Source organism: Puntigrus tetrazona, chromosome 7 (genome assembly GCF_018831695.1).
Source record: "Puntigrus tetrazona isolate hp1 chromosome 7, ASM1883169v1, whole genome shotgun sequence".
NCBI classification, from domain to species: domain Eukaryota; kingdom Metazoa; phylum Chordata; class Actinopteri; order Cypriniformes; family Cyprinidae; genus Puntigrus; species Puntigrus tetrazona.
Window position 1 is genome coordinate 8,371,874 of NC_056705.1, and position 21,553 is coordinate 8,393,426.

General features: G+C 39.3%; 1 protein-coding gene and 3 non-coding genes across 4 annotated transcripts; all 4 read left to right on the top strand.

Annotated features, from left to right (window-relative positions):
- The first annotated feature begins 923 nt into the window (after window positions 1–923).
- Window positions 924–996, top strand: trnak-cuu. Its single transcript has one exon. It is a non-coding gene; the product is annotated as a tRNA-Lys (tRNA).
- Window positions 997–1,158: 162 nt separating this feature from the next.
- On the top strand, window positions 1,159–1,232 carry trnan-guu. Its single transcript has one exon. It is a non-coding gene; the product is annotated as a tRNA-Asn (tRNA).
- A 3,908-nt stretch (window positions 1,233–5,140) lies between these two features.
- helz2c (helicase with zinc finger 2c) lies at window positions 5,141–19,306 on the top strand. The gene is made up of 13 exons (XM_043243760.1): window positions 5,141–5,154; window positions 7,709–10,770; window positions 10,845–10,936; window positions 11,353–11,481; window positions 11,790–11,951; window positions 12,212–12,356; window positions 13,157–13,249; window positions 13,446–13,638; window positions 13,796–13,930; window positions 14,005–14,217; window positions 15,229–15,385; window positions 15,509–15,679; window positions 16,241–19,306. The coding sequence occupies exons 2-13, from the start codon at window positions 7,808–7,810 to the stop codon at window positions 16,369–16,371; spliced, it is 4,584 nt and encodes a 1,527-aa protein (XP_043099695.1). The 5' UTR covers window positions 5,141–5,154; window positions 7,709–7,807; the 3' UTR covers window positions 16,372–19,306.
- Window positions 5,924–5,996, top strand: trnak-cuu. The gene has a single exon. It is a non-coding gene; the product is annotated as a tRNA-Lys (tRNA).
- Window positions 19,307–21,553: the final 2,247 nt, after the last annotated feature.

A 21,553-nucleotide genomic window follows, 5' to 3' on the forward strand; every position in this document is an offset into this window, starting at 1 on the left:
TGAAGGACTGCTGTAGGTGGAATTGTAACATCTGCGAACTTGCCGTTTTACGTCCTATCGCTCTGTATGCAGGAGACAAATAAACATTTTACGTCAACCAAGTCCAGAGTGTGCGTGCTGATGAAGGGTGGGACAAACCGAGTCAGATCACAAGACCAGAAGGTCACATATATATGTATATATATTGACTCACTCACGATCATATTTTTTTGGCCAGAGCCAGTTAATAAAGCGAACCGCGAGGTTTGTAGTAAAAATCTCGGATTGTTTTGGTTTCTTTCCTCTTCCCCGTTCTCGGATGGTATTCAAAAGGTTTATTTCTCCCGGTTATGTGCGTCCTTATTTTCCCCTAGACCATCACACCAATAGGGGCGTAACAACCTGGCAAAAAAAGGATGCATGTAGCCTTATGTGTCATAAAAACTAGACTCGCCAAGCAGTTAGACAATGGGATCTTGTCTTGCTTTTCACTTTTTAAATGTCGATCTGTTTGTTTGTAAATGGCCAGTCTTGATGTGACCGGTCTTATAACAATTGAAGACTTTTATAAAACCGACAGGTTTTACTTTCGCTTAGTTTCCTTTGTATTTCTAATATCCTGCACGGTCGAGCTAGCCTATATCGTCTAGGCTGGTTCCTGCTGCATGAATTTAGCTACTGAATTCTTTAGTGATAAACTGTAAAAAAAAAAAAAAAAAAAAAGGCAAACAGTAATATGCAGAGGATCTTTGCCAGATCTGTTTTGTCAACATTATCAGTTCAACCGTTGCGCTTTCTTCTGTTTGTTGATAACTCAATACCGATAACACGATCCTCAGCTTACGAAAGAACCGACGAGGTGAATATCATTTCCTGAACTTGTTAAACGTGTAGAAGGGGACACCCCGCATCGTTTTTAACTGCCTATAAGCAGTGCGTCGCAAGCCCGGCTAGCTCAGTCGGTAGAGCATGAGACTCTTAATCTCAGGGTCGTGGGTTCGAGCCCCACGTTGGGCGCAATGCTTTTTTGATTTTCACGGAACGTGAACCGACTCTGAAACGAGTGTGTTTATGCTGTATACTGCTGCCATCTAGCGGTGGGACACGTACTCCTTTACGCGTTATGCCACCGCCATCTGGTGGTCATAAATAGATTACACGTCAGCATGCGACATCGTCGTCTCTGTGGCGCAATCGGTTAGCGCGTTCGGCTGTTAACCGAAAGGTTGGTGGTTCGAGCCCACCCAGGGACGAAACAGCTTTTGCGTTTTAAGCTTCTTTTTGCAACCCTTAGTCTGTAAATGCCGCGAAAAGTATCTGCAGCTGTTAAACCACACCGCTTGACGCTCACAAAGATGGATGCGGCAGAATAACGATCATAAACAGCCGAACATTTTAAACCAGAAACTCCTTGAGCCAATATAACGGGCATTTATTGGCCATCATGAATATTAAATGTAACATTTTGTCCAAATGACTACTAAATATTAGCACGGCTTGATATGCCAGTGCTTATTGTCAACAATTAGCTTTTCCTCGTCACTAGTTTCAAATATGCGCTTTGCTAGCGATGCGTAAACACGACCAACACCTCTATAATCCTATGCGCACATATAATGTAGCGTACCGTATACATGCCGTTTTGTTGTCTGTTTTTAAACGCGCGTCAAAAGTTTCCAGCTCCTTGCAGCGCGTGGCCGAACAAGTCATAACAAAAACCACGTGGTGTGAGTGATTCGCCTCTAGGCGGCGCTCTCGTACTGTATAACGACAACAGATACTTGAAAAAACTGTATTTTTGGACTCTCCTACTCTCTATATACATAGATAAATATTTTTATAAACTGTAACCCACATATATGAAACTGAGATACATCATAATAGCTTAAGTACACTTTTGAATGCTTGAAATAAAGTCCTTGAAAAGTCGAGTAAAAGGTAATTTAATTGTGCATTGTGCGTTTATTATCTTGTCTAGGTCACAGCTATGTTATTATTTAATAATTATCTAGGATAATTCTGACTGAAATCCAAAAGCTGTTCGTCCGCCGGTGGGCTCGAACCAACAAACTTTCGGTTGATAGCTCGTCTGTGGATCAGAATCGGCTGGTCGTACGAGAGCCAATCAACGAGCTCGCTGTCCATTCTTAAAAATGGACGAGAGCCAATCAACGAGCTCGCTCTCCATTCTTAAAAATGGACGAGAGCCAATCAACGAGCTCGCTCTCCATTCTTAAAAATGGACGAGAGCCAATCAACGAGCTCGCTCTCCATTCTTAAAAATGGACGAGAGCCAATCAACGAGCTCGACGATATAAGGCGTCTGCGTTCATCTTTTATATAGCTGTATCAGTTCGTTACTTAGACCTAGCGTTACCTAATTTGAATACTTTGAAAGAAAAACCGGAATATGCTTTATGTCCAGTAAAGTTGTTGTTAATTAATTAAACAACAAAACAAAGGAAAAACACACACGTGTCTAGGTCACAGCTATGTTATTATTTAATAATTATCTAGGATAATTCTGACTGAAATCTAAAAGCTGTTCGTCCGCCGGTGGGCTCGAACCAACAAACTTTCGGTTGATAGCTCGTCTGTGGATCAGAATCGGCTGGTGATGAGAGCCAATCATAACCTGCGTCGGCAGACGCAGAGCTTCTTCATCTTCCTTCCAGCAGCTCGCTGTCTATTCTTAAAAATGGACGAGAGCCAATCAACGAAGCTTCGCTGTCCGTTCTTAAAAATGGGCGAGAGCCAATCAACGAGCTCGCTCTCCATTCTTAAAAATGGACGAGAGCCAATCAACGAGCTCGACGATATAAGGCGTCTGCGTTCATCTTTTATATAGCTGTATCAGTTCGTTACTTAGACCTAGCGTTACCTAATTTGAATACTTTGAAAGAAAAACCGGAATATGCTTTATGTCCAGTAAAGTTGTTGTTAATTAATTAAACAACAAAACAAAGGAAAAACACACACGTGTCTAGGTCACAGCTATGTTATTATTTAATAATTATCTAGGATAATTCTGACTGAAATCTAAAAGCTGTTCGTCCGCCGGTGGGCTCGAACCAACAAACTTTCGGTTGATAGCTCGTCTGTGGATCAGAATCGGCTGGTGGTACGAGAGCCAATCAACGAGCTCGCTGTCTATTCTTAAAAATGGACGAGAGCCAATCAACGAGCTCGCTGTCCGTTCTTAAAAATGGACGAGAGCCAATCAACGAGCTCGACGATATAAGGCGTCTGCGTTCATCTTTTATATAGCTGTATCAGTTCGTTACTTAGACCTAGCGTTACCTAATTTGAATACTTTGAAAGAAAAACCGGAATATGCTTTATGTCCAGTAAAGTTGTTGTTAATTAATTAAACAACAAAACAAAGGAAAAACACACACGAAACAGCAAAATCTTTATTACATGATAAACCTATCACTGAAAATGAAAATATCTAATCTTTACTCTACTGTGTTCATGCTGTTGTTTGCAATTTACTTCTTTGTTCTCACGTGAATAAAAATAAAACGACAAAAATAATTACACGGAGAGATATATTGTTAAATTAAAATTAAATTAAAAATAAATAATTGCTGTCAAACGATCACATTTTTTTGTTATGTTTAATAGACAATTATGAGCAATAATAATAATTCACAGCAGTGCATAGGGTATATATATATATATATATATATATATATATATATATATATATATATATATATATATATATATATATATATATATGTGTGTGTGTGTGTGTAAGGCACTGACAAATTCATAGGCACAGGTTCAGCTAATTACACCAAAACATCTGATGTTTATTAAACAGGCAGACTGGAATAAATAGCAATACAGTACAGTACATTTTTGAGCATGCTAAAATAAACTTTGGATAAATTTTTTTTTTTTTCTGGGAAATAAGTCTTCTTCACAGAGCCTGACAAAAATAGTACAGTACTGTTCACCTCTAGGTAAGCAGAGCGTATAGTATATAAGAAACGTGAAAACAGAGAGGACAGTGAAGACACGGGTACATATAATTATTTTAGTGCGCAACCTCGTCGGGACACGCAGAGCTTCTTCATCTTCATCTTCCGGCATGTCTCCTGTCTCCTGTAAGAAATTTCCTGAACGGCCTAAACAGGTGGAGTCAGAATTTTATATATATATATATATATATATATATATATATATATATATATATATATATATATATATATATATATAAAATTGCATTTCAGCCTTTTATCTTTTGTGTTTGCATTGGTCTGAACAAAAATGTCAGACAGACTGAGTCACTTTACAAACACGCCTATGAAGAGCAGGAAGGAGCCGTTTCCACGGTAACCTCTGTAGACAAAGCTGATGAACAAGCAGCCTATTATGCATTCATACAAATAATTCAGTCATCCATCCTTTCACATAACTTCCCTCAGCTTCAGTTGCGTTTTCACACGAATCGAAACTATTCTGCGTGCTGCGCCTTTGTGAGACTCTTAATAGCTTTATTGTACGTTTTTGTTTCTTAATTTTCGATAACCAAATGCAATCATTTTAAGGATAGATCCTGTTTTTAACATCAATAATAATCAGAAATGTTTCCCAGAGTAGCAAACGTGAAAATGAAGTCTGAAAATACAGCTTTGATCACAAAAATGTAATACATTTTAAATAATATTCGACAAGAAAATAGTCCTCCTAGATTATAATAACATATCACAATTTTACTGTATTTTCGATTGAATAAATGCGGCCTTGGTAAGCAGAAAAGACTTCATTTAAAATATATATTACTATCTCCTAATGTCTAAACATCAGCGTATGTCAACAGTGTTTAAAATGTTTAGCATTGCATCTTGATTTTTATAAGCACTCTGTTCATTCTTTTAGTTCATTTACTAGCTCGTTTTTTTTCTATATGCTCTTTCCTTAAATAACGTTTTAATTGTTTTTTGGGTATTTTGTTCAGCGGCAGCCTGAGCTTCATACCAGAACGAGTAGTAAGGTTTGCAAAACATGCTAGTGATGCGTTAAACAGGACGGAAATATGCTAGCAATGTGTTACACGTGCTAAAATATGCAACAGATTAAGATATGATAAAGCATGCTAACAAAAACTAAAAAGTTGGCAGCAACATGTCATCAATGCCTGGCAATCTCAGCAGAGGACGCTTGGTGAGTTTTAAGTTTTGTAGCTTCTTAGCAGGTCGACAAGGCCTAATGGGGTCTGGATTCGTAGTATGATCGATTTTTATTGGTCTGTCTTGAGTAAAACCTTCTAGTCGAATATTATTTAAAATGTAATACATTTTTGTGATCAAAGCTGCATTTTCAGGATCTTAGCGAGATTTCGAGTGACGTTGTCTACCGTTGTGCAAGCCTTTCAGAAGATATAACTGGAAATTCAGGCTGTTAGCACTGGCACATGTTGAGAACAAAAGGGATCTGATTAGTTATCAAAATGAGCGTGCAAATCTAGGCCTTTAAACAAGGTTTATGAAGTATCAAACAAGTTATACAGGTTAACAGAGTGTTAATCAATTCACAAATTTCAGAGTAGCATTAGTTTAGGTTCACCCAAATAAAATAGTTCACCCAAAAATTTAAACTAATTGTAGCACCTTTAAATAGTTCCAAACCTGTATGAATTGAACCTGTATCCAAAACTATGAATGAGATATTTTTAATGTTTTGGGTCACCATTGACTCCCATAGTTTTTTTTTCCCTACTACGGGAGTCAGAGGGGACCCAAAACAGCCTGGCTACAGACTTTTTAAGACTTAAGACTTTCTTGACAGACCCTGAGATTATAACATTAATATGTACACGGCATTTATGTGTGTTTGAATTTGACCGACAGATAATAAACCTACAACCTCTGGGTGAAGTTACCTTGACCCTGAACGCGTGTCTGATCTGAGGACTTCCGCTTTCGTCACCGTAGCCCGGCTAGCTCAGTCGGTAGAGCATGAGACTCTTAATCTCAGGGTCGTGGGTTCGAGCCCCACGTTGGGCGAAACATTTTCGTTTTAAGTACCCCTGTGTAAATAAAAAATAGTCAAAACAAGTGACAATACAGCGTTAAATCTAGAGTTACTAACACATATTTTCACGTTAATCCACCGTACAATTAACTCAGATCATGTAAACTACGTTTTCAGTAGTCACGGCGCGATTTATAAGCTGCATTTGAACATAATGTTGGAACAATGCCCTTTAAAGTGTAATTGGGTACCAAGGCAACAGAGGCGCCAACACAGCACGTGAAGACGCCTGTGGGCTCTGAAAAAGAAAAATCAAGGTAAAAAACGATTTTCATTCACATGCTAACTTTAGTAGTGCGTTATAGATTAAATCAGTCTCATATATTGTCATATGGTGATATTCAGACCCATGCTGATCTTAATGAAGCCGATCGACTCAAAGCCTAATAAGCGTGTAATTATTTAATAAAGTAATAATACAAAGTAATAATTGTAAATATAGCTATTTCGATTAAATTGTTGGGGACTCTTTTCCGCGTGGATGTAAATTGCTTTAGACTAGCAGGCTATACAAGCCTTTTGTGCAAAATAAACAGCAACTGCTAAACAAGCAACCAAATTGCAAAAAACAAAGATTTGATGGAAATCGCAAAACCACCAATGGCTTCGCTGCACTAATCATAGTGCAGCCGTGGTTTAATTCAACTGTAGTTATACACAATGGCCCGAATCAGTGCGATAAAAACATAGTTTAACACATGCATTTAATTTACTGTGATTTGAAGCATCGCGAGCGGCTTCCAACAGATTCGCGACTTTCCCTTCAGAGAAAATTAGAATTACGACGCCTAAGGTTTCGACTCTCCCCTAATCGACTCGCCCTCTATAGTAAGAAACAGGTGTGGCGAGCGGTTAAACGTGACCCTAGCAGCACGCAATCCCAATACTAGCGTCTGCTGTTCTGACAGCTTTATTAGTTGTTAACCGAGAGAGAGCAGCCCATGCGCCTGAGCTCTCTACTCTCTCAGCAAACACTCCTCCACGGCGGAAGGTAATAATTATGTCCGATTTGTGAAGCTGGGTGACTTTTAAATAGGACCGTGTTTAGTGCCTAGACCAGTTATTTGAAATGCTAATGTTGTTTTGTCTGTAAGAATTGAATAGTGAAGCTACACACTTTGACGATTTAATTCATTTTTGTGATTTAATCTGTGTTCCTTTAAAGTTCCAAAAAGGTTGCTGTCACATACCTATTCTTATTTTTAAATAGTTATAGTACATTGTATATAGTTATATGCTGTATAATAGTGGCCCTATATAGTTTCAGCCTTCTGTTGCGTATTAGGGGTGTGCGATATTAACAAAACCAAAACCAACTTTATATTTTCTGGGATTTTATAGATAACGATAATTAGAGGGTATTTTGCTGAGTGTGTTATTGTGCTTGTACCTCAGTGACTGATTTCTGAAGTTTGTGATATTCTTATAATAAATAGTAATAAAATTAGGGCAGTACTTCTTTCTGTGCAGTGTTGATAAAATTTTGAGCTATGAGTCTTATACTTTAAAGTGGAGCCAGATGAGGGTGAGATTACAGAGGCAGAGTTTATGGATTAAATGACTGTTAAAGGTTAGCAAATGCCACCAGAGTAAAGTCTGATGTTTCACAGGAAGCTGCAGTTAGCATATTTATAAAATAAATTTGGTACATTTTTTATTTCATTTTGAAAGTTTATGTTTGCAGGTGAAAATCCAGACAGAAAGACCTTTGTATCAAAAAAGAGTGACTGCTAGAAGCAACAAGGCAGAGGAGAATCAGTCCAAAACCCTTTGCAAAACCTCAATGGAACCACGTTTTGACTATGAATTTGATCAAGAACTCCGCAAGGAAGATATTGAAAAACGTTTGAATTCCAATCCAGTTGTTTTCAAACGATGTAGACTTAAAATGGAAAGACATGATCAGGCGCATGCCAGTCCTGTCGGCGAACCAACGCTATGCATCAAAATCTGTGGAAGAGAAAATGTGGGCAGGTCCTTTCCTGGAGATGAAGTCTGTGTAGAAATCTTGGACAGGGAGCATTGTCCGCAGAAAGGTGAAGTGTTAAATGGAAAGGTGGTCGGACTAATAAATAGAGATGAAAACGCCTTAATCTTCATCTGCAAGATGGTGGAAGATGACCCAAAACTTGTTGCACCTGTTAACAAACACATGACCAGAATACGAACAGTTCAAACTAGTCCTGACTCGGGCATAGTTGAAATACGAGAGTACAAGAATGGGCGCTGGGTGAAAAAGGAAACTGAAAGGATTTCTGAGAATATAATGTTGGTGGTCAAGGTTATAAAATGGGAAAATGGGAAAACATACCCTCTCGGAGTGGTCACAAAAGTAATTCCAGAGTGTGATGCTTTCAAAGAAATATTAGAAATTGAACTTGGTTGTGAAAACACACCTCCACCATTCAAACTACAAGAACCTATAGAAGATGAGGCTTTATCCAGGACACAATTGTATGAGATTTTCACTTTCACCATTGACCCACCTGAAGCTGAAAACCTGGATGACGCCATAAGTGTGAAGGAAATTAACTCTGATCGCTATCAGATTGGTATTCACGTTACAGATGTCGCAAGTGTCATTCCCAAATATAGCGAGCAAGACAATTTCGCTAGACAGTGCGGCAAAACAATTTACACTCCAGAGAAGGGAGATGTAAATTTCTTGTTTTCAAGAGACCTAAGGAAAAACCACTTGAGTTTGGTGCCTGATGAGGACCGTAAAGCCATATCCTTGCTGGTAGACGTTGACAAGAATACAAGCCAAATACTAAACATGGACTTTGATCAAACCCTGATTAGGTCTGACAGACAGATGTCGTATGAAGTGGCAGACGGAATTATTCAGAAGTACTGCTCGGGTGACTCTGAGCCTCTGCGGTTCTCTTGCGTCGAGGAATGTTTGGCTGTTGCTTGCCGTTTCTCAGAAGTGCACAGAAAATACAGGCTGGAAGGCGGATGGCTGTTTGGGAGGCGGGCGGGGCAAAGTCGCTCTCGCGTCATGGTGGAGGAGCTAATGAATCTCTACAATAGTGCCGCAGCTGAAAAACTCATCTCTACAGACGTCACAAGAGATCTCACCCCACTGAGGTGCCACAGGGAGCCGGACCCCGAACAACTGACTCAGTTTAAGGAGAAATACTCTGAGCTAATTCTCATGTCACCTTACTTTTCAAATATCTGCGGAGTAGATACCGATAGTGAAGAGGAAGTTTGGACCAATCCACAATATGAAAATACGGACCACAACGGCATATCTTTTAATATATTCACGTCCATATTTAAAAAGATGGAAGAGTTTGCAAAGAGCAAAGACTATTATAATCTGATGCAGTTGATTTTTACAGATGAAATCCATCCCACATTTAACCCCATGGCGTGGGAGTTTCGTGACATTCAGAAGAAAGCTTTCATCCTTCGGTCATGTTCCTCGGTGGATTCCAGGTTGGGTCACCATGATTTACAGCTAAACGCTTACACATGGGCTTCATCTCCTATGAGGCGTTATCTGGACCTTATCCTGCAGAGACTTCTGCACACCTCAATGTCTAAAGAGATCCTAAAGCAAGCTGACTACACTCAAGTTGAAATCAATGGCTTCTGCCAATCTGGAATGGATGCAGAAGAGAAGCACGATTCTCTGGTGTTGGAACTAAACAAGTTTCAGTTTCAACCCAAAGATGTGGTGAAGCTTGCATTGGTGTCCCAGCTCACTCCACAAGGGCATGATTTCACTATATCGTTCCCGCTACTTTCTAATTTACACGTCATCCCCATCATGTACAAGCATCTTAAAGTTGTGGATCAGCCAAGATACAACAGGGAAGATAATTCCATGATACTTCATTGGAAGAGAAGAGTGTATTCATTCAGAAAATCATTCAAGAGTTTCCATCTGTCAAAGCCCATGACGAATGTGACATCGGTGTCAAGTAACTTGTGGAAAAGACTGGTACATGCCATGAAACAGCAGGACTGGATTAATATTGATCAATGCCTCCAAGACATGAAAAAATGTAAGAATGAAGAAAAGGAAAGGAATACAAGTGAGGTATGTTTAAACAAAGCATGCCATTATGAAGAACTAACCATGGAGCTAAAGTTGGGAGCAGTTGTTCAGGTGCAGCTTGGGACTGAATTCAAAGATGGCTTTCCAGTTCCTGTAGTTCAACTGCTCAGTGTTAATCAGTGTTTTGAGGTCTGTTTGGAGCACACAAGAAACCCTATTGATTGTTTTTCCAAAACCGTATGCAATGCATCAAAGTCTTTCTATGAGAGCTACGAAGAGTACCAGAACATATGGAGAAAACTATGTAAGATAGACACCGCTTACAATGCTTTGGAAGAAAATAACAGCATCATTTTAGAGGATGTTCCTATAACCTGGAGTAAAGATGAAACAAATCTCCAAGGGTACTTTTATCTAAACAAGACTCAGAAAAAGGAGTGGTATCTGGAGTTTGATCTTAGAAACTGTTTCTTGTGCATCAGATTAAGAGATCAGAAACCAGAGAAAAGTGAACCTTTGGACCTGCAGGGTTCACTACCTTTTACATGGGTTGCACACGCAGTAACCACAAAATCAAAGAAAGAAGACAATCAAGACAAAAAAACAAAGAAAGAAGACAATCAAGACAAAATTCATTTTCTGATTACAAAAAGATCTATAGGTTACATTCCTCCCAATGTTTGTGAACGGGAAACAAAATTCACCGTCGAGGTCATTCCCAAAAAAATTCCATTTTTGTAAGTGATGGTTCATCTTGATGCATTTCAGATTGACACACAATTAAACATATACTAATGCAGTGTTTTTGCAGGGTCAGAGAACGTGTCATTGAAAAGCTAAAACAGGCTAATGACTTGGTGAAGAATGTCGCGACTGGAAAACATCTTAAACAGCTGAATGCCGGTAAGTGGGACAACACGAAAGATCAGGCAAAATGGTATTTCACAAAATTGGTCAATTTATTTCATGATAACTTAATAATAATGGGCATTATACATCTGGAGTGCATTGTTTCAGAATAATTCTATGGCTCGGCATCAATTATTAAACTTATACTACAGTTGCCACACCTTATAACACTGTTCAGATGTTTAACTTCAAGACGTATAAGGATAAGACATTTAGGCTGTAAGGAACTTTGAAATAACTTAAAAAACAAGTAAAGAAATAACTGAACTAAAGGCATATGATATGACTAAATACTCAAACGATGTTTGCGGACCACTCTAATTTCTGCCTTCATATGAGTTTCTACAAAAAAACAATAAAGTGAATTACAAATTTGTTATTTTAATGTGCTTAAAACCCCTTTGATGTAGATGCTTATACAAATATCAGCTTAGACCATGTGGATGAAAGCCTGAACCTGCCATGTCTGAATGAGAGCCAGAAGAAAGCTGTTGAGGAGGCTGTAAGGAAACCTTTCACGGTGATCCAGGGCCCCCCAGGTACTGTTTAATACTCTATATACTAATAATGTAGTGTACTAATAATATATAAGTTACTCCTGGAATATGTAGCAGCACTTTGTAAGGTAACGTTTTTTTTGGTTTCAGTATTAAAGAGTTTATTAATGTCACAATATTTCCAAATTGATTTTTGATTTCACTGATTTGCCTTTTGCTGATTCGTCATTCGTATCTTTTTCAGAAAATGTAAAAATCAATATCGTCTAATAATCAGATTGATTTGTAGTCTTGGGAATGAAGATGTGTTGTGGACAGTACTTAAGAAGTGCACCGTGTTTCATCCACAGGTACAGGAAAAACAGTGGTTGGTATTCACATTGTTTACCAGTTTTTCATGAAGAACCAGGAATTTCTGGCCTCTTTCAAATCAACCCCTGGTGAGAAACCCTCAAAAAAGCCTGCCATCCTCTACTGCGGACCTTCCAACAAATCTGTGGACATTGTTGCAGGTGAATTGTGTTTGGTGGTCTTTTAAAATATACAGCTTATACCCTCATTATGTTTACAAATGTAGAACCATCAAGTTTTTCAAAGGAAGTCAGAAACATATTATATGTTTGTTATTCTATATATTTGCTTTACTGGGATGAAAATGAAACTGAGTTGCATGCAGTTGCACTGACATTTTCATGCATGCATGGAGTACATTTCAGGCTCCCTTTTACCTGATGAAGTGTACTTACATGACACCACTTATCTTGTTTCCCAGAGCAGTTGCTGAAACTCAAGGGAGTCCTAAAGCCTCTGAGAATCTACTGTGACCAGATGGAAATGCGTGAATTTCCATATACAGGCAGTGATCTAAAGCTTTGCCGCAAATCACTCCGTGATGAAAAACCAAAAGAGGAGCTCAGGTAGGAGCCACTTTTTTCACAGAGATCTATTAGTAAAATGTGTCCACTTCAGCAATCGCTGTTGTGTTATATGAAAGTGGTGACAGTTCAGAAATGGGGAAAAGTACTTTTGGTGTTCTTTTTCCAAAGTCGGCGTGCCGGTCACTCAAGACATCCTATATACAATACCTGGCCAAAAAAGCTGTCGTTTGGTTTTTAAAAAAAACAATACTGAAGATTTTAAGATTGAAGCATTACTACAGTGATTAATATGTTTCTGCCCTGTTAACCTTTTTTTCCCCAAACAGTCATGCCATAAGATTTACCCATGTACATGTTCCAGGAAGACAATGCCAGGATTCACCACTCTTAATTTGTGAAATAGTGGTTGAGTGTTCTCGTGTATGAATTGGAGCTTAACCCTACTGAAAAAGCTTTGTTAATACAAGATAAAAAAAAATGGATGCAACTCTTGATGGTAATTAATGCTGTGCTGTTGCATAACTTTGTTGAAACAATCCCACAACGAAAGCACAAAATGGTATCATTCTCTACAGATCTTCCACAAAAGCAGTTCATGCACAATGAAACAGGCTCTCATTACACCAAAACAGAAATTTTGGTTTTTGATTGGCTAAATATATATTTTTTTATGAAGAGGAAGGAAACTATGGCTATTTAGCTGATGAAATACCTTTGTTAAACGTTTTATCTAATTATCTTTGAATGTAAAACAGCGATGGACATTTGGACTTTAGACATAATAACAAATAGTGTATGAATATACCCATTAATGTATGATTGTTTTTTTTTTTTTGCAGGGATATTACACTGATGTATCTTGTTCGTGAACCTAAAAATGATTCCTCAGAAGAAATAAATAACTTTGAAAATCACATGGATGATATAGACGTGTGAGTAAAATGCCTGTTTTTTGCATTTAGAGGCTGCCACCATGATGCACGAATGTGAAAAGATCTTTAATGATTATGAGGCGTTATTACAATGCATCCTATATAAAGATATCCCATAAAAACTGAGCTAATACTCTAAAACCCATTCTGTCAATGTCGTCGTCATTGTGGTAATGTGGTAAGTGTGTCTCTGCAGTTACAGGAAACGGCTGAAGGAAGCTCACAAGCGTGAGATTGAGAAGTATGATGTAGTGCTATGCACCTGCTCAACAGCGCTGAAACCTGAAATCCTGGCGGTCATGGATTTTCAGCAAATCATCATTGATGAATGTGCCATGGCGACAGAACCAGAGGCCTTCATCCCTTTAGTTTCCTACAGTCCAAGACAGGTGAGTGCTGGAATTACATCATCGTTTTTCCATTTTCAGGCAGAACCGAAAAGACGTGAGGTTATGGCTGATGCAAAGATGCACGTCTTCCATTTCTAATGCGGCTCAATGCCATCTTCCAAATAAAAGTCGGCGCCTCACTGGTTTTGTTTTTCAGATAGTTTTGCTGGGCGATCACCGACAGATACGGCCGATAGTGCAGTGCGCCCTCTTGAAAAATATGGGCATGCAGCAGTCTCTGTTTGAACGCTACATGGATCTGGCCAAAATGCTGGAGACACAGTACAGAATGGTAAAAGAATCCGTACCAAGACTGTCAAAGATTTCATTTTGCTTCGGTGTCTAACAAACGCGCGCGTATGTCAGCATGAAGACATTTGCAGGTTTCCTTCAGAAGAATTTTACGAAGGCAAACTGAAAACCGGAGCTGAACGAGGGCCCTGCTATCTGCTTAACGATCGTGGAAGGCCAACGGCGATCCTGTTTGGCCACGTGCAAGGAAAAGAAGACAGCTTAGTGGTGTCTACAAAAGAAGGCAATGAGAACTCCGTGGCCAACATTAAGGAGGCAGAGCAGGCTGTAAGTCAGATCCTCATGCTGACGTTTTAAAATTCAATCAATGAAGTAAATATAGATTAATCCTTATTAAAGCCCCAAAAGGAATTCAGTCAAGGACTGTGGGCGTGTTTCCTCTTGTTCTGTAAAAGCCTTTGGGTTTATCATGTGTGTTTTGGAAGCGTATGCAAATTAGAACATCTAATTATATCACACCTAATTTGCATATTTAAAGCGTTAGCTCGTTAGTTTTGTCACTAATTACTCGCCCTCATGTCGTTCCAAACTCATAAGACCTTCGTTCATCTTCGGGACGCAAATTAAGATATTTTATATTTCCAAACCCTCCATAGACAACTGAAATATTCCCAGCTCCAGAAACGTAGTAAATACATTTGTAAAAAACTAAAATAAAGAAAACAGAAATAACACAATTTATTTAATCATTATAAAATGGCTGAAAAAATAACTCAGGAGAAGAGAATGGTAAAATGGCTTGTTTTTGCAAAAAAGTATTTTTGTAGCGTTACAAAAAACTGAAGTTGTATTTAAAACAAATATTGGATTTCTGGAGCTGGGAGCATTTCGGTTGTGTTTGAGGGTCAGGTGGCTCTTCGATTTCATAAAAAATATCTTCATTTGTTTTCCAAAAAATTACAGAAGGTCTTGACGGCGAGTAATTAATGAAGAAAGTTTGATTTTGTGGTGAAATAACCCTTTAAACCCATCAAAACAATTTAGCAATTCTGCTGCAAGTAATCAACTGGTGATATCCATTAGTTAAACGTTTTAACCCACTCTCCTGTGAGTCTAAAAGTCTAAAAGAAAACACTAGTCATAGCTGTTTAAGAAGTTCATATTGTACAGTGATAAAATATACATTATACATCCAGTGGACATGAAGTTGACAAAAACATCACCTCATTTCATGAGGAGCATCTGAGAAGAGCATGAAGGCAGTATGAGTGAAGCTCATCTTTCTCACTCAATGCACCATATTTCAAGTACATATAATTAAAATGTGTTCCTCCCCAGGTCCGTGTGGCAAGACTGTTGATTGAACAGTCAGGTGTGAAACCCGAGCATATTACGATTCTGACCCCGTACAACGCACAGGTGTCCGAGATCAAAAGGATGTTAGAGAAGAAGCATCTCGCGAATGTCTCTGTTTGCACAATCATGAAAAGCCAAGGTGCGTTACTGTGCATGCACTTTCTTCCGATTTCAATTCATGCTCAGTCTCTTTGTTTAAAACAAATCGTTTCAGAAAAGCTTTTAGCCGTTGAACAGTCTGAATGTAAATTGCTGTGTACAGGAAGTGAGTGGCCGTATGTCATCCTGTCTACCGTGCGCTCCTGCTCCATATCTGCTATAGGAAGTGGCAGACCAAGTAAAGCCTGGCTAGGAAAAAGACTGGGATTCATTACTGATCCAAATCAGGTCAATGTCGCCATAACTCGTGCTCAGGATGGGCTGGTTATTCTGGGTAAGAAGCGAAGAATGCTCATACAGTGACCACAAAAAGCCATATTAAAAATGTCATTGTTTTATAAATTAAATCGTCAGGCGATGAATGCAAACAAATTCTAGATACAACTGCAAGCGTCCTATTGTGAAGAAGTGACCTTCACTCATTTACATGCATAGGAATAATAATAAAGGAATAATTCACCCAAAATGTATTTCTTATAATTCAGTTTGAGCTCTCATTTTGGTGAGCAAGTGATATTATAACACATTTCTCCAAATCTAATGAAGAAACAAACCCATCTACATCTTGAATCTCAAAATATCGCTTTTGGGTGAACTATTCATTTAACAATTCACAAGGACAGCTAACTAACTTTGAGTCATTTTGGCACCTTCCCTTTCCATTTGTAAGCTAATTTCAATCAATCAAATCTATTGTTTTCAGATTTCAAATCAAACAAGCCGTTTTGCGAGTAAATAAATGTCATTAAGCTTGCTATCTCATCATCTAAAGCCATGGCATTCAGTCATTTTGGCTCTACGCACATGTAACATCCACTTTTTTGTTGTCTCTTAGGTAATAGTGCCCTGTTGAGATGCTGTGAACTTTGGGAAAGACTCCTGCGTCATTATTGCGACAAACACTGTCTCGTGGATCCGGCGAGTGACATTAAAGTCCAAAACACAATGTCAGCAGCCAAAAAGTAGTTACCCAAATCCAAACCTTTGACAGACACCTTGCTGCTTATATAAAAAGTTACGCAGGAAACAATGCTGTTCTTCATGTTGAAACCCCAGCCATAGACTGTGGAGCCCATCTGTCTCTGTTTGTCATGTTAGAGTAGGGGCGTAAAGGGGAAAGACAGCATGTGCTTCATACGCAGCAAGCGTCTGGTAGGTTCTTGCCGTCCTGTCGGCAGACTAGCTTCTCCGGCCTTCATCTCCCCCTTCTGGTGGACTTTGAGCAGCACATGAAGCTCTTGACTGTCTGCAAGCGTCCATCTTCCAAGCATCGTCATGCTATGGCTTTCTTGCAGGATGTCTTTTGGAAACGTAATATTTATTCTAAAGATGTAGTGCATAAAAACAGCTGCTGCCTTTTGGAGGATGCACAGATATTCGGGATTCCCACGCTTTTGAGAAATCTCTTTCGATCGCAGTGCAAAAAAAGTGAGGGTGCTGGGTTCGTGACTCGTGAGGCGGTCGTGGCCTAATGGTCAGACTTGCAACACAAAGGTCGTGGGTTCGAGCCCTGGCCTGGATTGTATGAATGATAATCGCTCTCTTTCACCCTCAATACCTCGACTGAGGTGAGACCCTTGAGCAAGGCACTGAACCCCACTGCAGACAATTGCTTATCTTAGTATCTCTGTCTCGTTTCTTAAACCAATCCTCAAAGCTGCAGTCCACAACTTTTTGAAAATGTACTGAATATATAAATAAATGAGTGCACCACGAATCCATTTTCCAAACCCTATAAGTCGGCCACAGTCGCTATTAACCACTGGAGCACCAAAAGTTACGCTTTAAATCAAGATACATTTACATTTTAGAGAATTTGGCAGACAGTTTTTTATGCAAAGGTCAAGCGATTCAGTAGGTCAAGTCTAAAAGTTACGCTTAAGTATAATATACTTTATTATATAATGATTACAAATTAATACGTTTTATGAACCAACATGGAAGACTTTTTAGTATAATGCATATAGTACAAAAATGTTCTCTACATCAGTATGATGATATACACACTTTAGGCTAAAACAGTACTTCATCTGAGCTTTACTGAAAGTTTTGCGAACATTTCTGCACTGCCCAAGAAAACCATTCATTTGTTGCCACTGTAGCATGTTGATACTACGGATCACATTCAGGAAAATACATTTTGAGGAATGTGTTGTTTATGGTATCAATCGTTTTTTAATGACTACAGTCGGGCTACCGTGGGTCTCGTGGTTAACTGAAACTCTGCTTCATGTTGTGTCCTCAACTGAAACACGCCAATTGAATTAAAACATGAAAACCAGGCACTCTTCTTGTGCCTAAAACCCGTTGTATGATCACAACACCATTTGCCCCTGATTGCTTCGCTTTGCTCTTCATTTGGGCCAGATTTACATGCTCCCGTGATCTCTCTCTGTGTGTCATTGAGATGCAGCGAGTGGCTCTTTCTGGCAGACTCTGTAATGGGGCTGTCATACGGCCGATGCTCTGTGAGCGTGCGCATTATACATCGAGCCGAGAAATGCTGTCTTGATCACACTGAAGCATCCGTGTGGGGAAAAAATGGAGGTGAACCCGCCCACTCTCTCGCGAAACACTTTGCAGAATTAAACTTCAGGACTTTAGCTTCGACAAAGTATGCATCCGGACATTTATGCTTTTGATAAGTTCGTGTCAAAGAAGAATACAGATTTCAGATTTATCCAACAGACAAACAGAATGCCGTTTGGTTTTATAATGATTTAAGCTATTGACAAAATACTTTTGGCCTGAGAATCTGATCGCATCTTAAATCACATTATACGGAAAAAACGGCATTTGCTTCTGAGAAAACCTATTTTTGGAAGACCTTCATAGCATGCAAATAATCATTCAATATATAGCTTAGACTCTCTTAACAAAAAAAGGCATGCTACAAACCCCTTTTACATCTAGTACACAAAGATATAACTTTTGTATCTTCGGGCAGTTTACTTTTTTCTCATTGTGCACACCGACCGCAAGAACAGTGACTTTCAAATATTCATCACGAGCTTTAGTCACCATTAAATCAACACACTGTTTAATATGCATATGAGAATAAATGTTTAATGAGGTCTGGACGAGTGTTCAAAATCAGTGCTAAAGACACGATGAATCATGATAGTTAGAAACAGATTAGTTTAAACCTATTATACTTGTCTTGATTGGTCTCAACACAAGGGTCAACAGATTTCACCTACCTGGGCATTGCTCAAGAGACTCTCTGTTACTGCAGGCTCGTTTGTACCGTTCCCCAGACAAACTACAAATAAGTTTAAAAAGGGTCCAAAAAACTCCAGCAGTGTTTCACATTGCGTGAGACGACCCTGAGGACCCAACACTTGTCACAAGTGCTCAGTGCTTGGCTTGCTTACAAATTTGTAGACTTTTATTCCCAAACTCATGTCCATTATAATCGCTGATTGACCTTGCATGACATTTCCTATGGATTTTCCCCTCGTCGGCGGGAGTTAATTAACTCGTGGAAAGCCCTCTGGTGATGTTGCGCTGCGGTCGGCTCTCTGCGACTTCGTTCAGGACTAATCTGTGTAAAATGGGCGGTTTGTGCCAAGAAAGACTCAAGGTTGTGCTGGGATTTCGCGAACCTGATGCCAGTGCTACGCAACGCATCGCAAACAACTCCAATCAAATGAAAGCTGGGACGAATTTCAGCAAGACAAATGGGTCCCAGATTCACGGAAGGCGGGTCTTACTTGATACAGAGCAATGTATGCAAGTGCTGTTGAACTAGGGGAAATGCAATCAGTCTATCTAACTCTAAAGGGACATCTGTGGATTTAAACAGATGTCTGTGAGATTGCAGGACTGACGTTGACTCCTTTGGGACGTTTGCCTGAAATGCTATTGTAATTACGTGCAAAATAGAATCCATTATGATTTCTCTCTGTCTCTTACATAAACACACACGCCGCCGTAACAAGCACAATGATGCATATAAAAATATAATAACTTGTTTTTTTTGTTTTACTTACGTTGAAACAGAAGGTGGCAGCATTCTCATACGATTACAACCTGATTTCCTGAAAAATCATCGAATTCTGTATCACAAACACTTCTGCTGGAACAGAATGGAGGCGAATGTCACAGACTTAGTCATTTGCAATAAATCCAGAACCATTTATCTATGCAGAATAAATTCTATGTGTGCAACTTGACATTTAGCATAGAAAGATCAAATTAGAGTATTGTAATGTCTACATTACTAAACAAAATCTTTCCTTTAATTTTTTTTAATCCATTATATATTAGGCTATAACATTTTCTCGGCGTCTGTTATTTAATAACACGAGATACATTTATTTCACTCCCTTAAAAGTGAATTATTGTTTTGCTTTTAAAAGCCCCATTTACTAGCGCGTCTCCGTTTACTTTCCTGCGGTGCATTTCCCGAAAGCATCGTTAGCCAACTATGCTCTTAATTTCCACTCAACTTTATTGTTAAAGACAGAACTTGTTAACCATATCGCTTTCGGGAAACACACCCCTGATCAGTAGGAGAGAATCTTTTTTTTAAGTCGAGCGGTTCCTTTCTTGACCTCCTGAAAGTAAACTTTGGCATCAAGACATCTCAACTCTCTGCATTTTTCGTCAAGATGTACAACAGATGTGAGACGCTGATATGACATAACACGGGTCTCTCGAGAAATCCAGCACACTAAATTGGATCTAATTTTTAATGTTATAATGCCAAAAGAAAAAGTAGCCGCATATAGAAGGAGCTTTATGCAGAAAAATGCCCCGACTGTGCAAAGCGCACTATTATAAACGGGTTAGTGACAGATTGACATATCCACCTGTTAACCTCTAACACTAACATACCTGCCAGCACTGAAGTAATCATGAGAAATTCAGCTGGCCAAGATCTCTGGAGAGACTCTCAAGCCAACTCTACCTGCCAAAATCTGCTCTGTGGGCAGCAAAAAAACATTACGCAACCACCCCATTTGGAGTTTAAAATGATTTCGGAGGAAGACGATACTGGATAAAGATGTGCTTGCATTTAAATGGCGGCATGTACAATATGGACCTTGTGCGGGAGCCTGTGCCTTTCCATCCAACATATGGTGAAGTTATTCCGGTTATATTCTACAGCTGTCTTGACTCAGGAACAGTTCGCCCCAAACGTTCACATTTGCTGAAAATGTGCACACCTGCAGGGCATCCAAGATACACACGAGTTTCTTTCTTCATCAACATATTTGTAGCGATGCGTGCTATACATCAACGGAAGCTTCGCAGTGAATGGGTGCCGTCAGAACGAACAAACATCGCAATAATCCACACCACTCCAGTCCATCGGTTAACATGGCGTGAAGAGAAAAGTAATGCTACAGTTGACTTTACCTTAAAGTTTTCAGTGAGAAAACGTTCACATCAAAACCCGCCCAAATGTTTGTTTTAGCCCGTTTTCGCTAAACTGAGCTTGATCTGTTCATGTTTCTCGCCTGAATCAGATGAGGCGACTTTTTATCTACACCCGGCTGGCCTGAGCGCTTAACTTTCGGGTGAACTATCCCTTGAATAAATGCATTTAGCTAAAGGAGCCATCCATTTTTAAAACTGGCGAGCGTATTAGCATTAGCAAGTCATTTGCTTCTGATGCAAAAGTTTTTCCAAACTATAGACAATAAGATCCCACTGCCTTATAAGACACTGCCCTTTTCAAACGATCTCTACAATGCACTACAAAATCTTGGTTAAAACGATGCATCCAAAATGGTGGATTGAGTTGTAACGAAATAAACACGCGCAGCCTGAACCTCTGCGTTTCCTAACGTTCATTGCAGCATTTCCCCATGACGGTTTGCTTATGTTTTCCTCATTTTTAAGCCACTCTGGATAAAGCTGTCTGCTGGATGGATAACCGTAAATGAAATGTCACACGGGCCTCGTTTCAGATCACAAAAGGCATCTGGGCGCAGGTGACAGCGCGGCGCTTTCCCTCCGAGATGAGGTTTAACTTTAAGAACGCACGCGACAGCACGCTTCAAATGACATAATGCTCAATTATTCCCCTTCGTTGCTCGGGACGATCAAGTAAAAACTTGCTCAGCTCTAAAAGCCACGGCGGTATTTCACTCTCCGCCAAACGAGCGGCTTGAAGAATCCAACGAGCTCGACTCACGCC

What these genes read in the sequence shown, in the direction of transcription:
- helz2c (XM_043243760.1), top strand. Translation starts at nt 7,808, where the DNA reads ATGGAACCACGTTTTGACTATGAATTTGATCAAGAACTCCGCAAGGAA. An exon ending in CCCAAAAAAATTCCATTTTT is followed by an intron (nt 10,771 to 10,844) that starts GTAAGTGATGGT and finishes GTGTTTTTGCAG; the next exon opens with GGTCAGAGAACGTGTCATTG. An exon ending in CACATGGATGATATAGACGT is followed by an intron (nt 13,250 to 13,445) that starts GTGAGTAAAATG and finishes GTGTCTCTGCAG; the next exon opens with TTACAGGAAACGGCTGAAGG.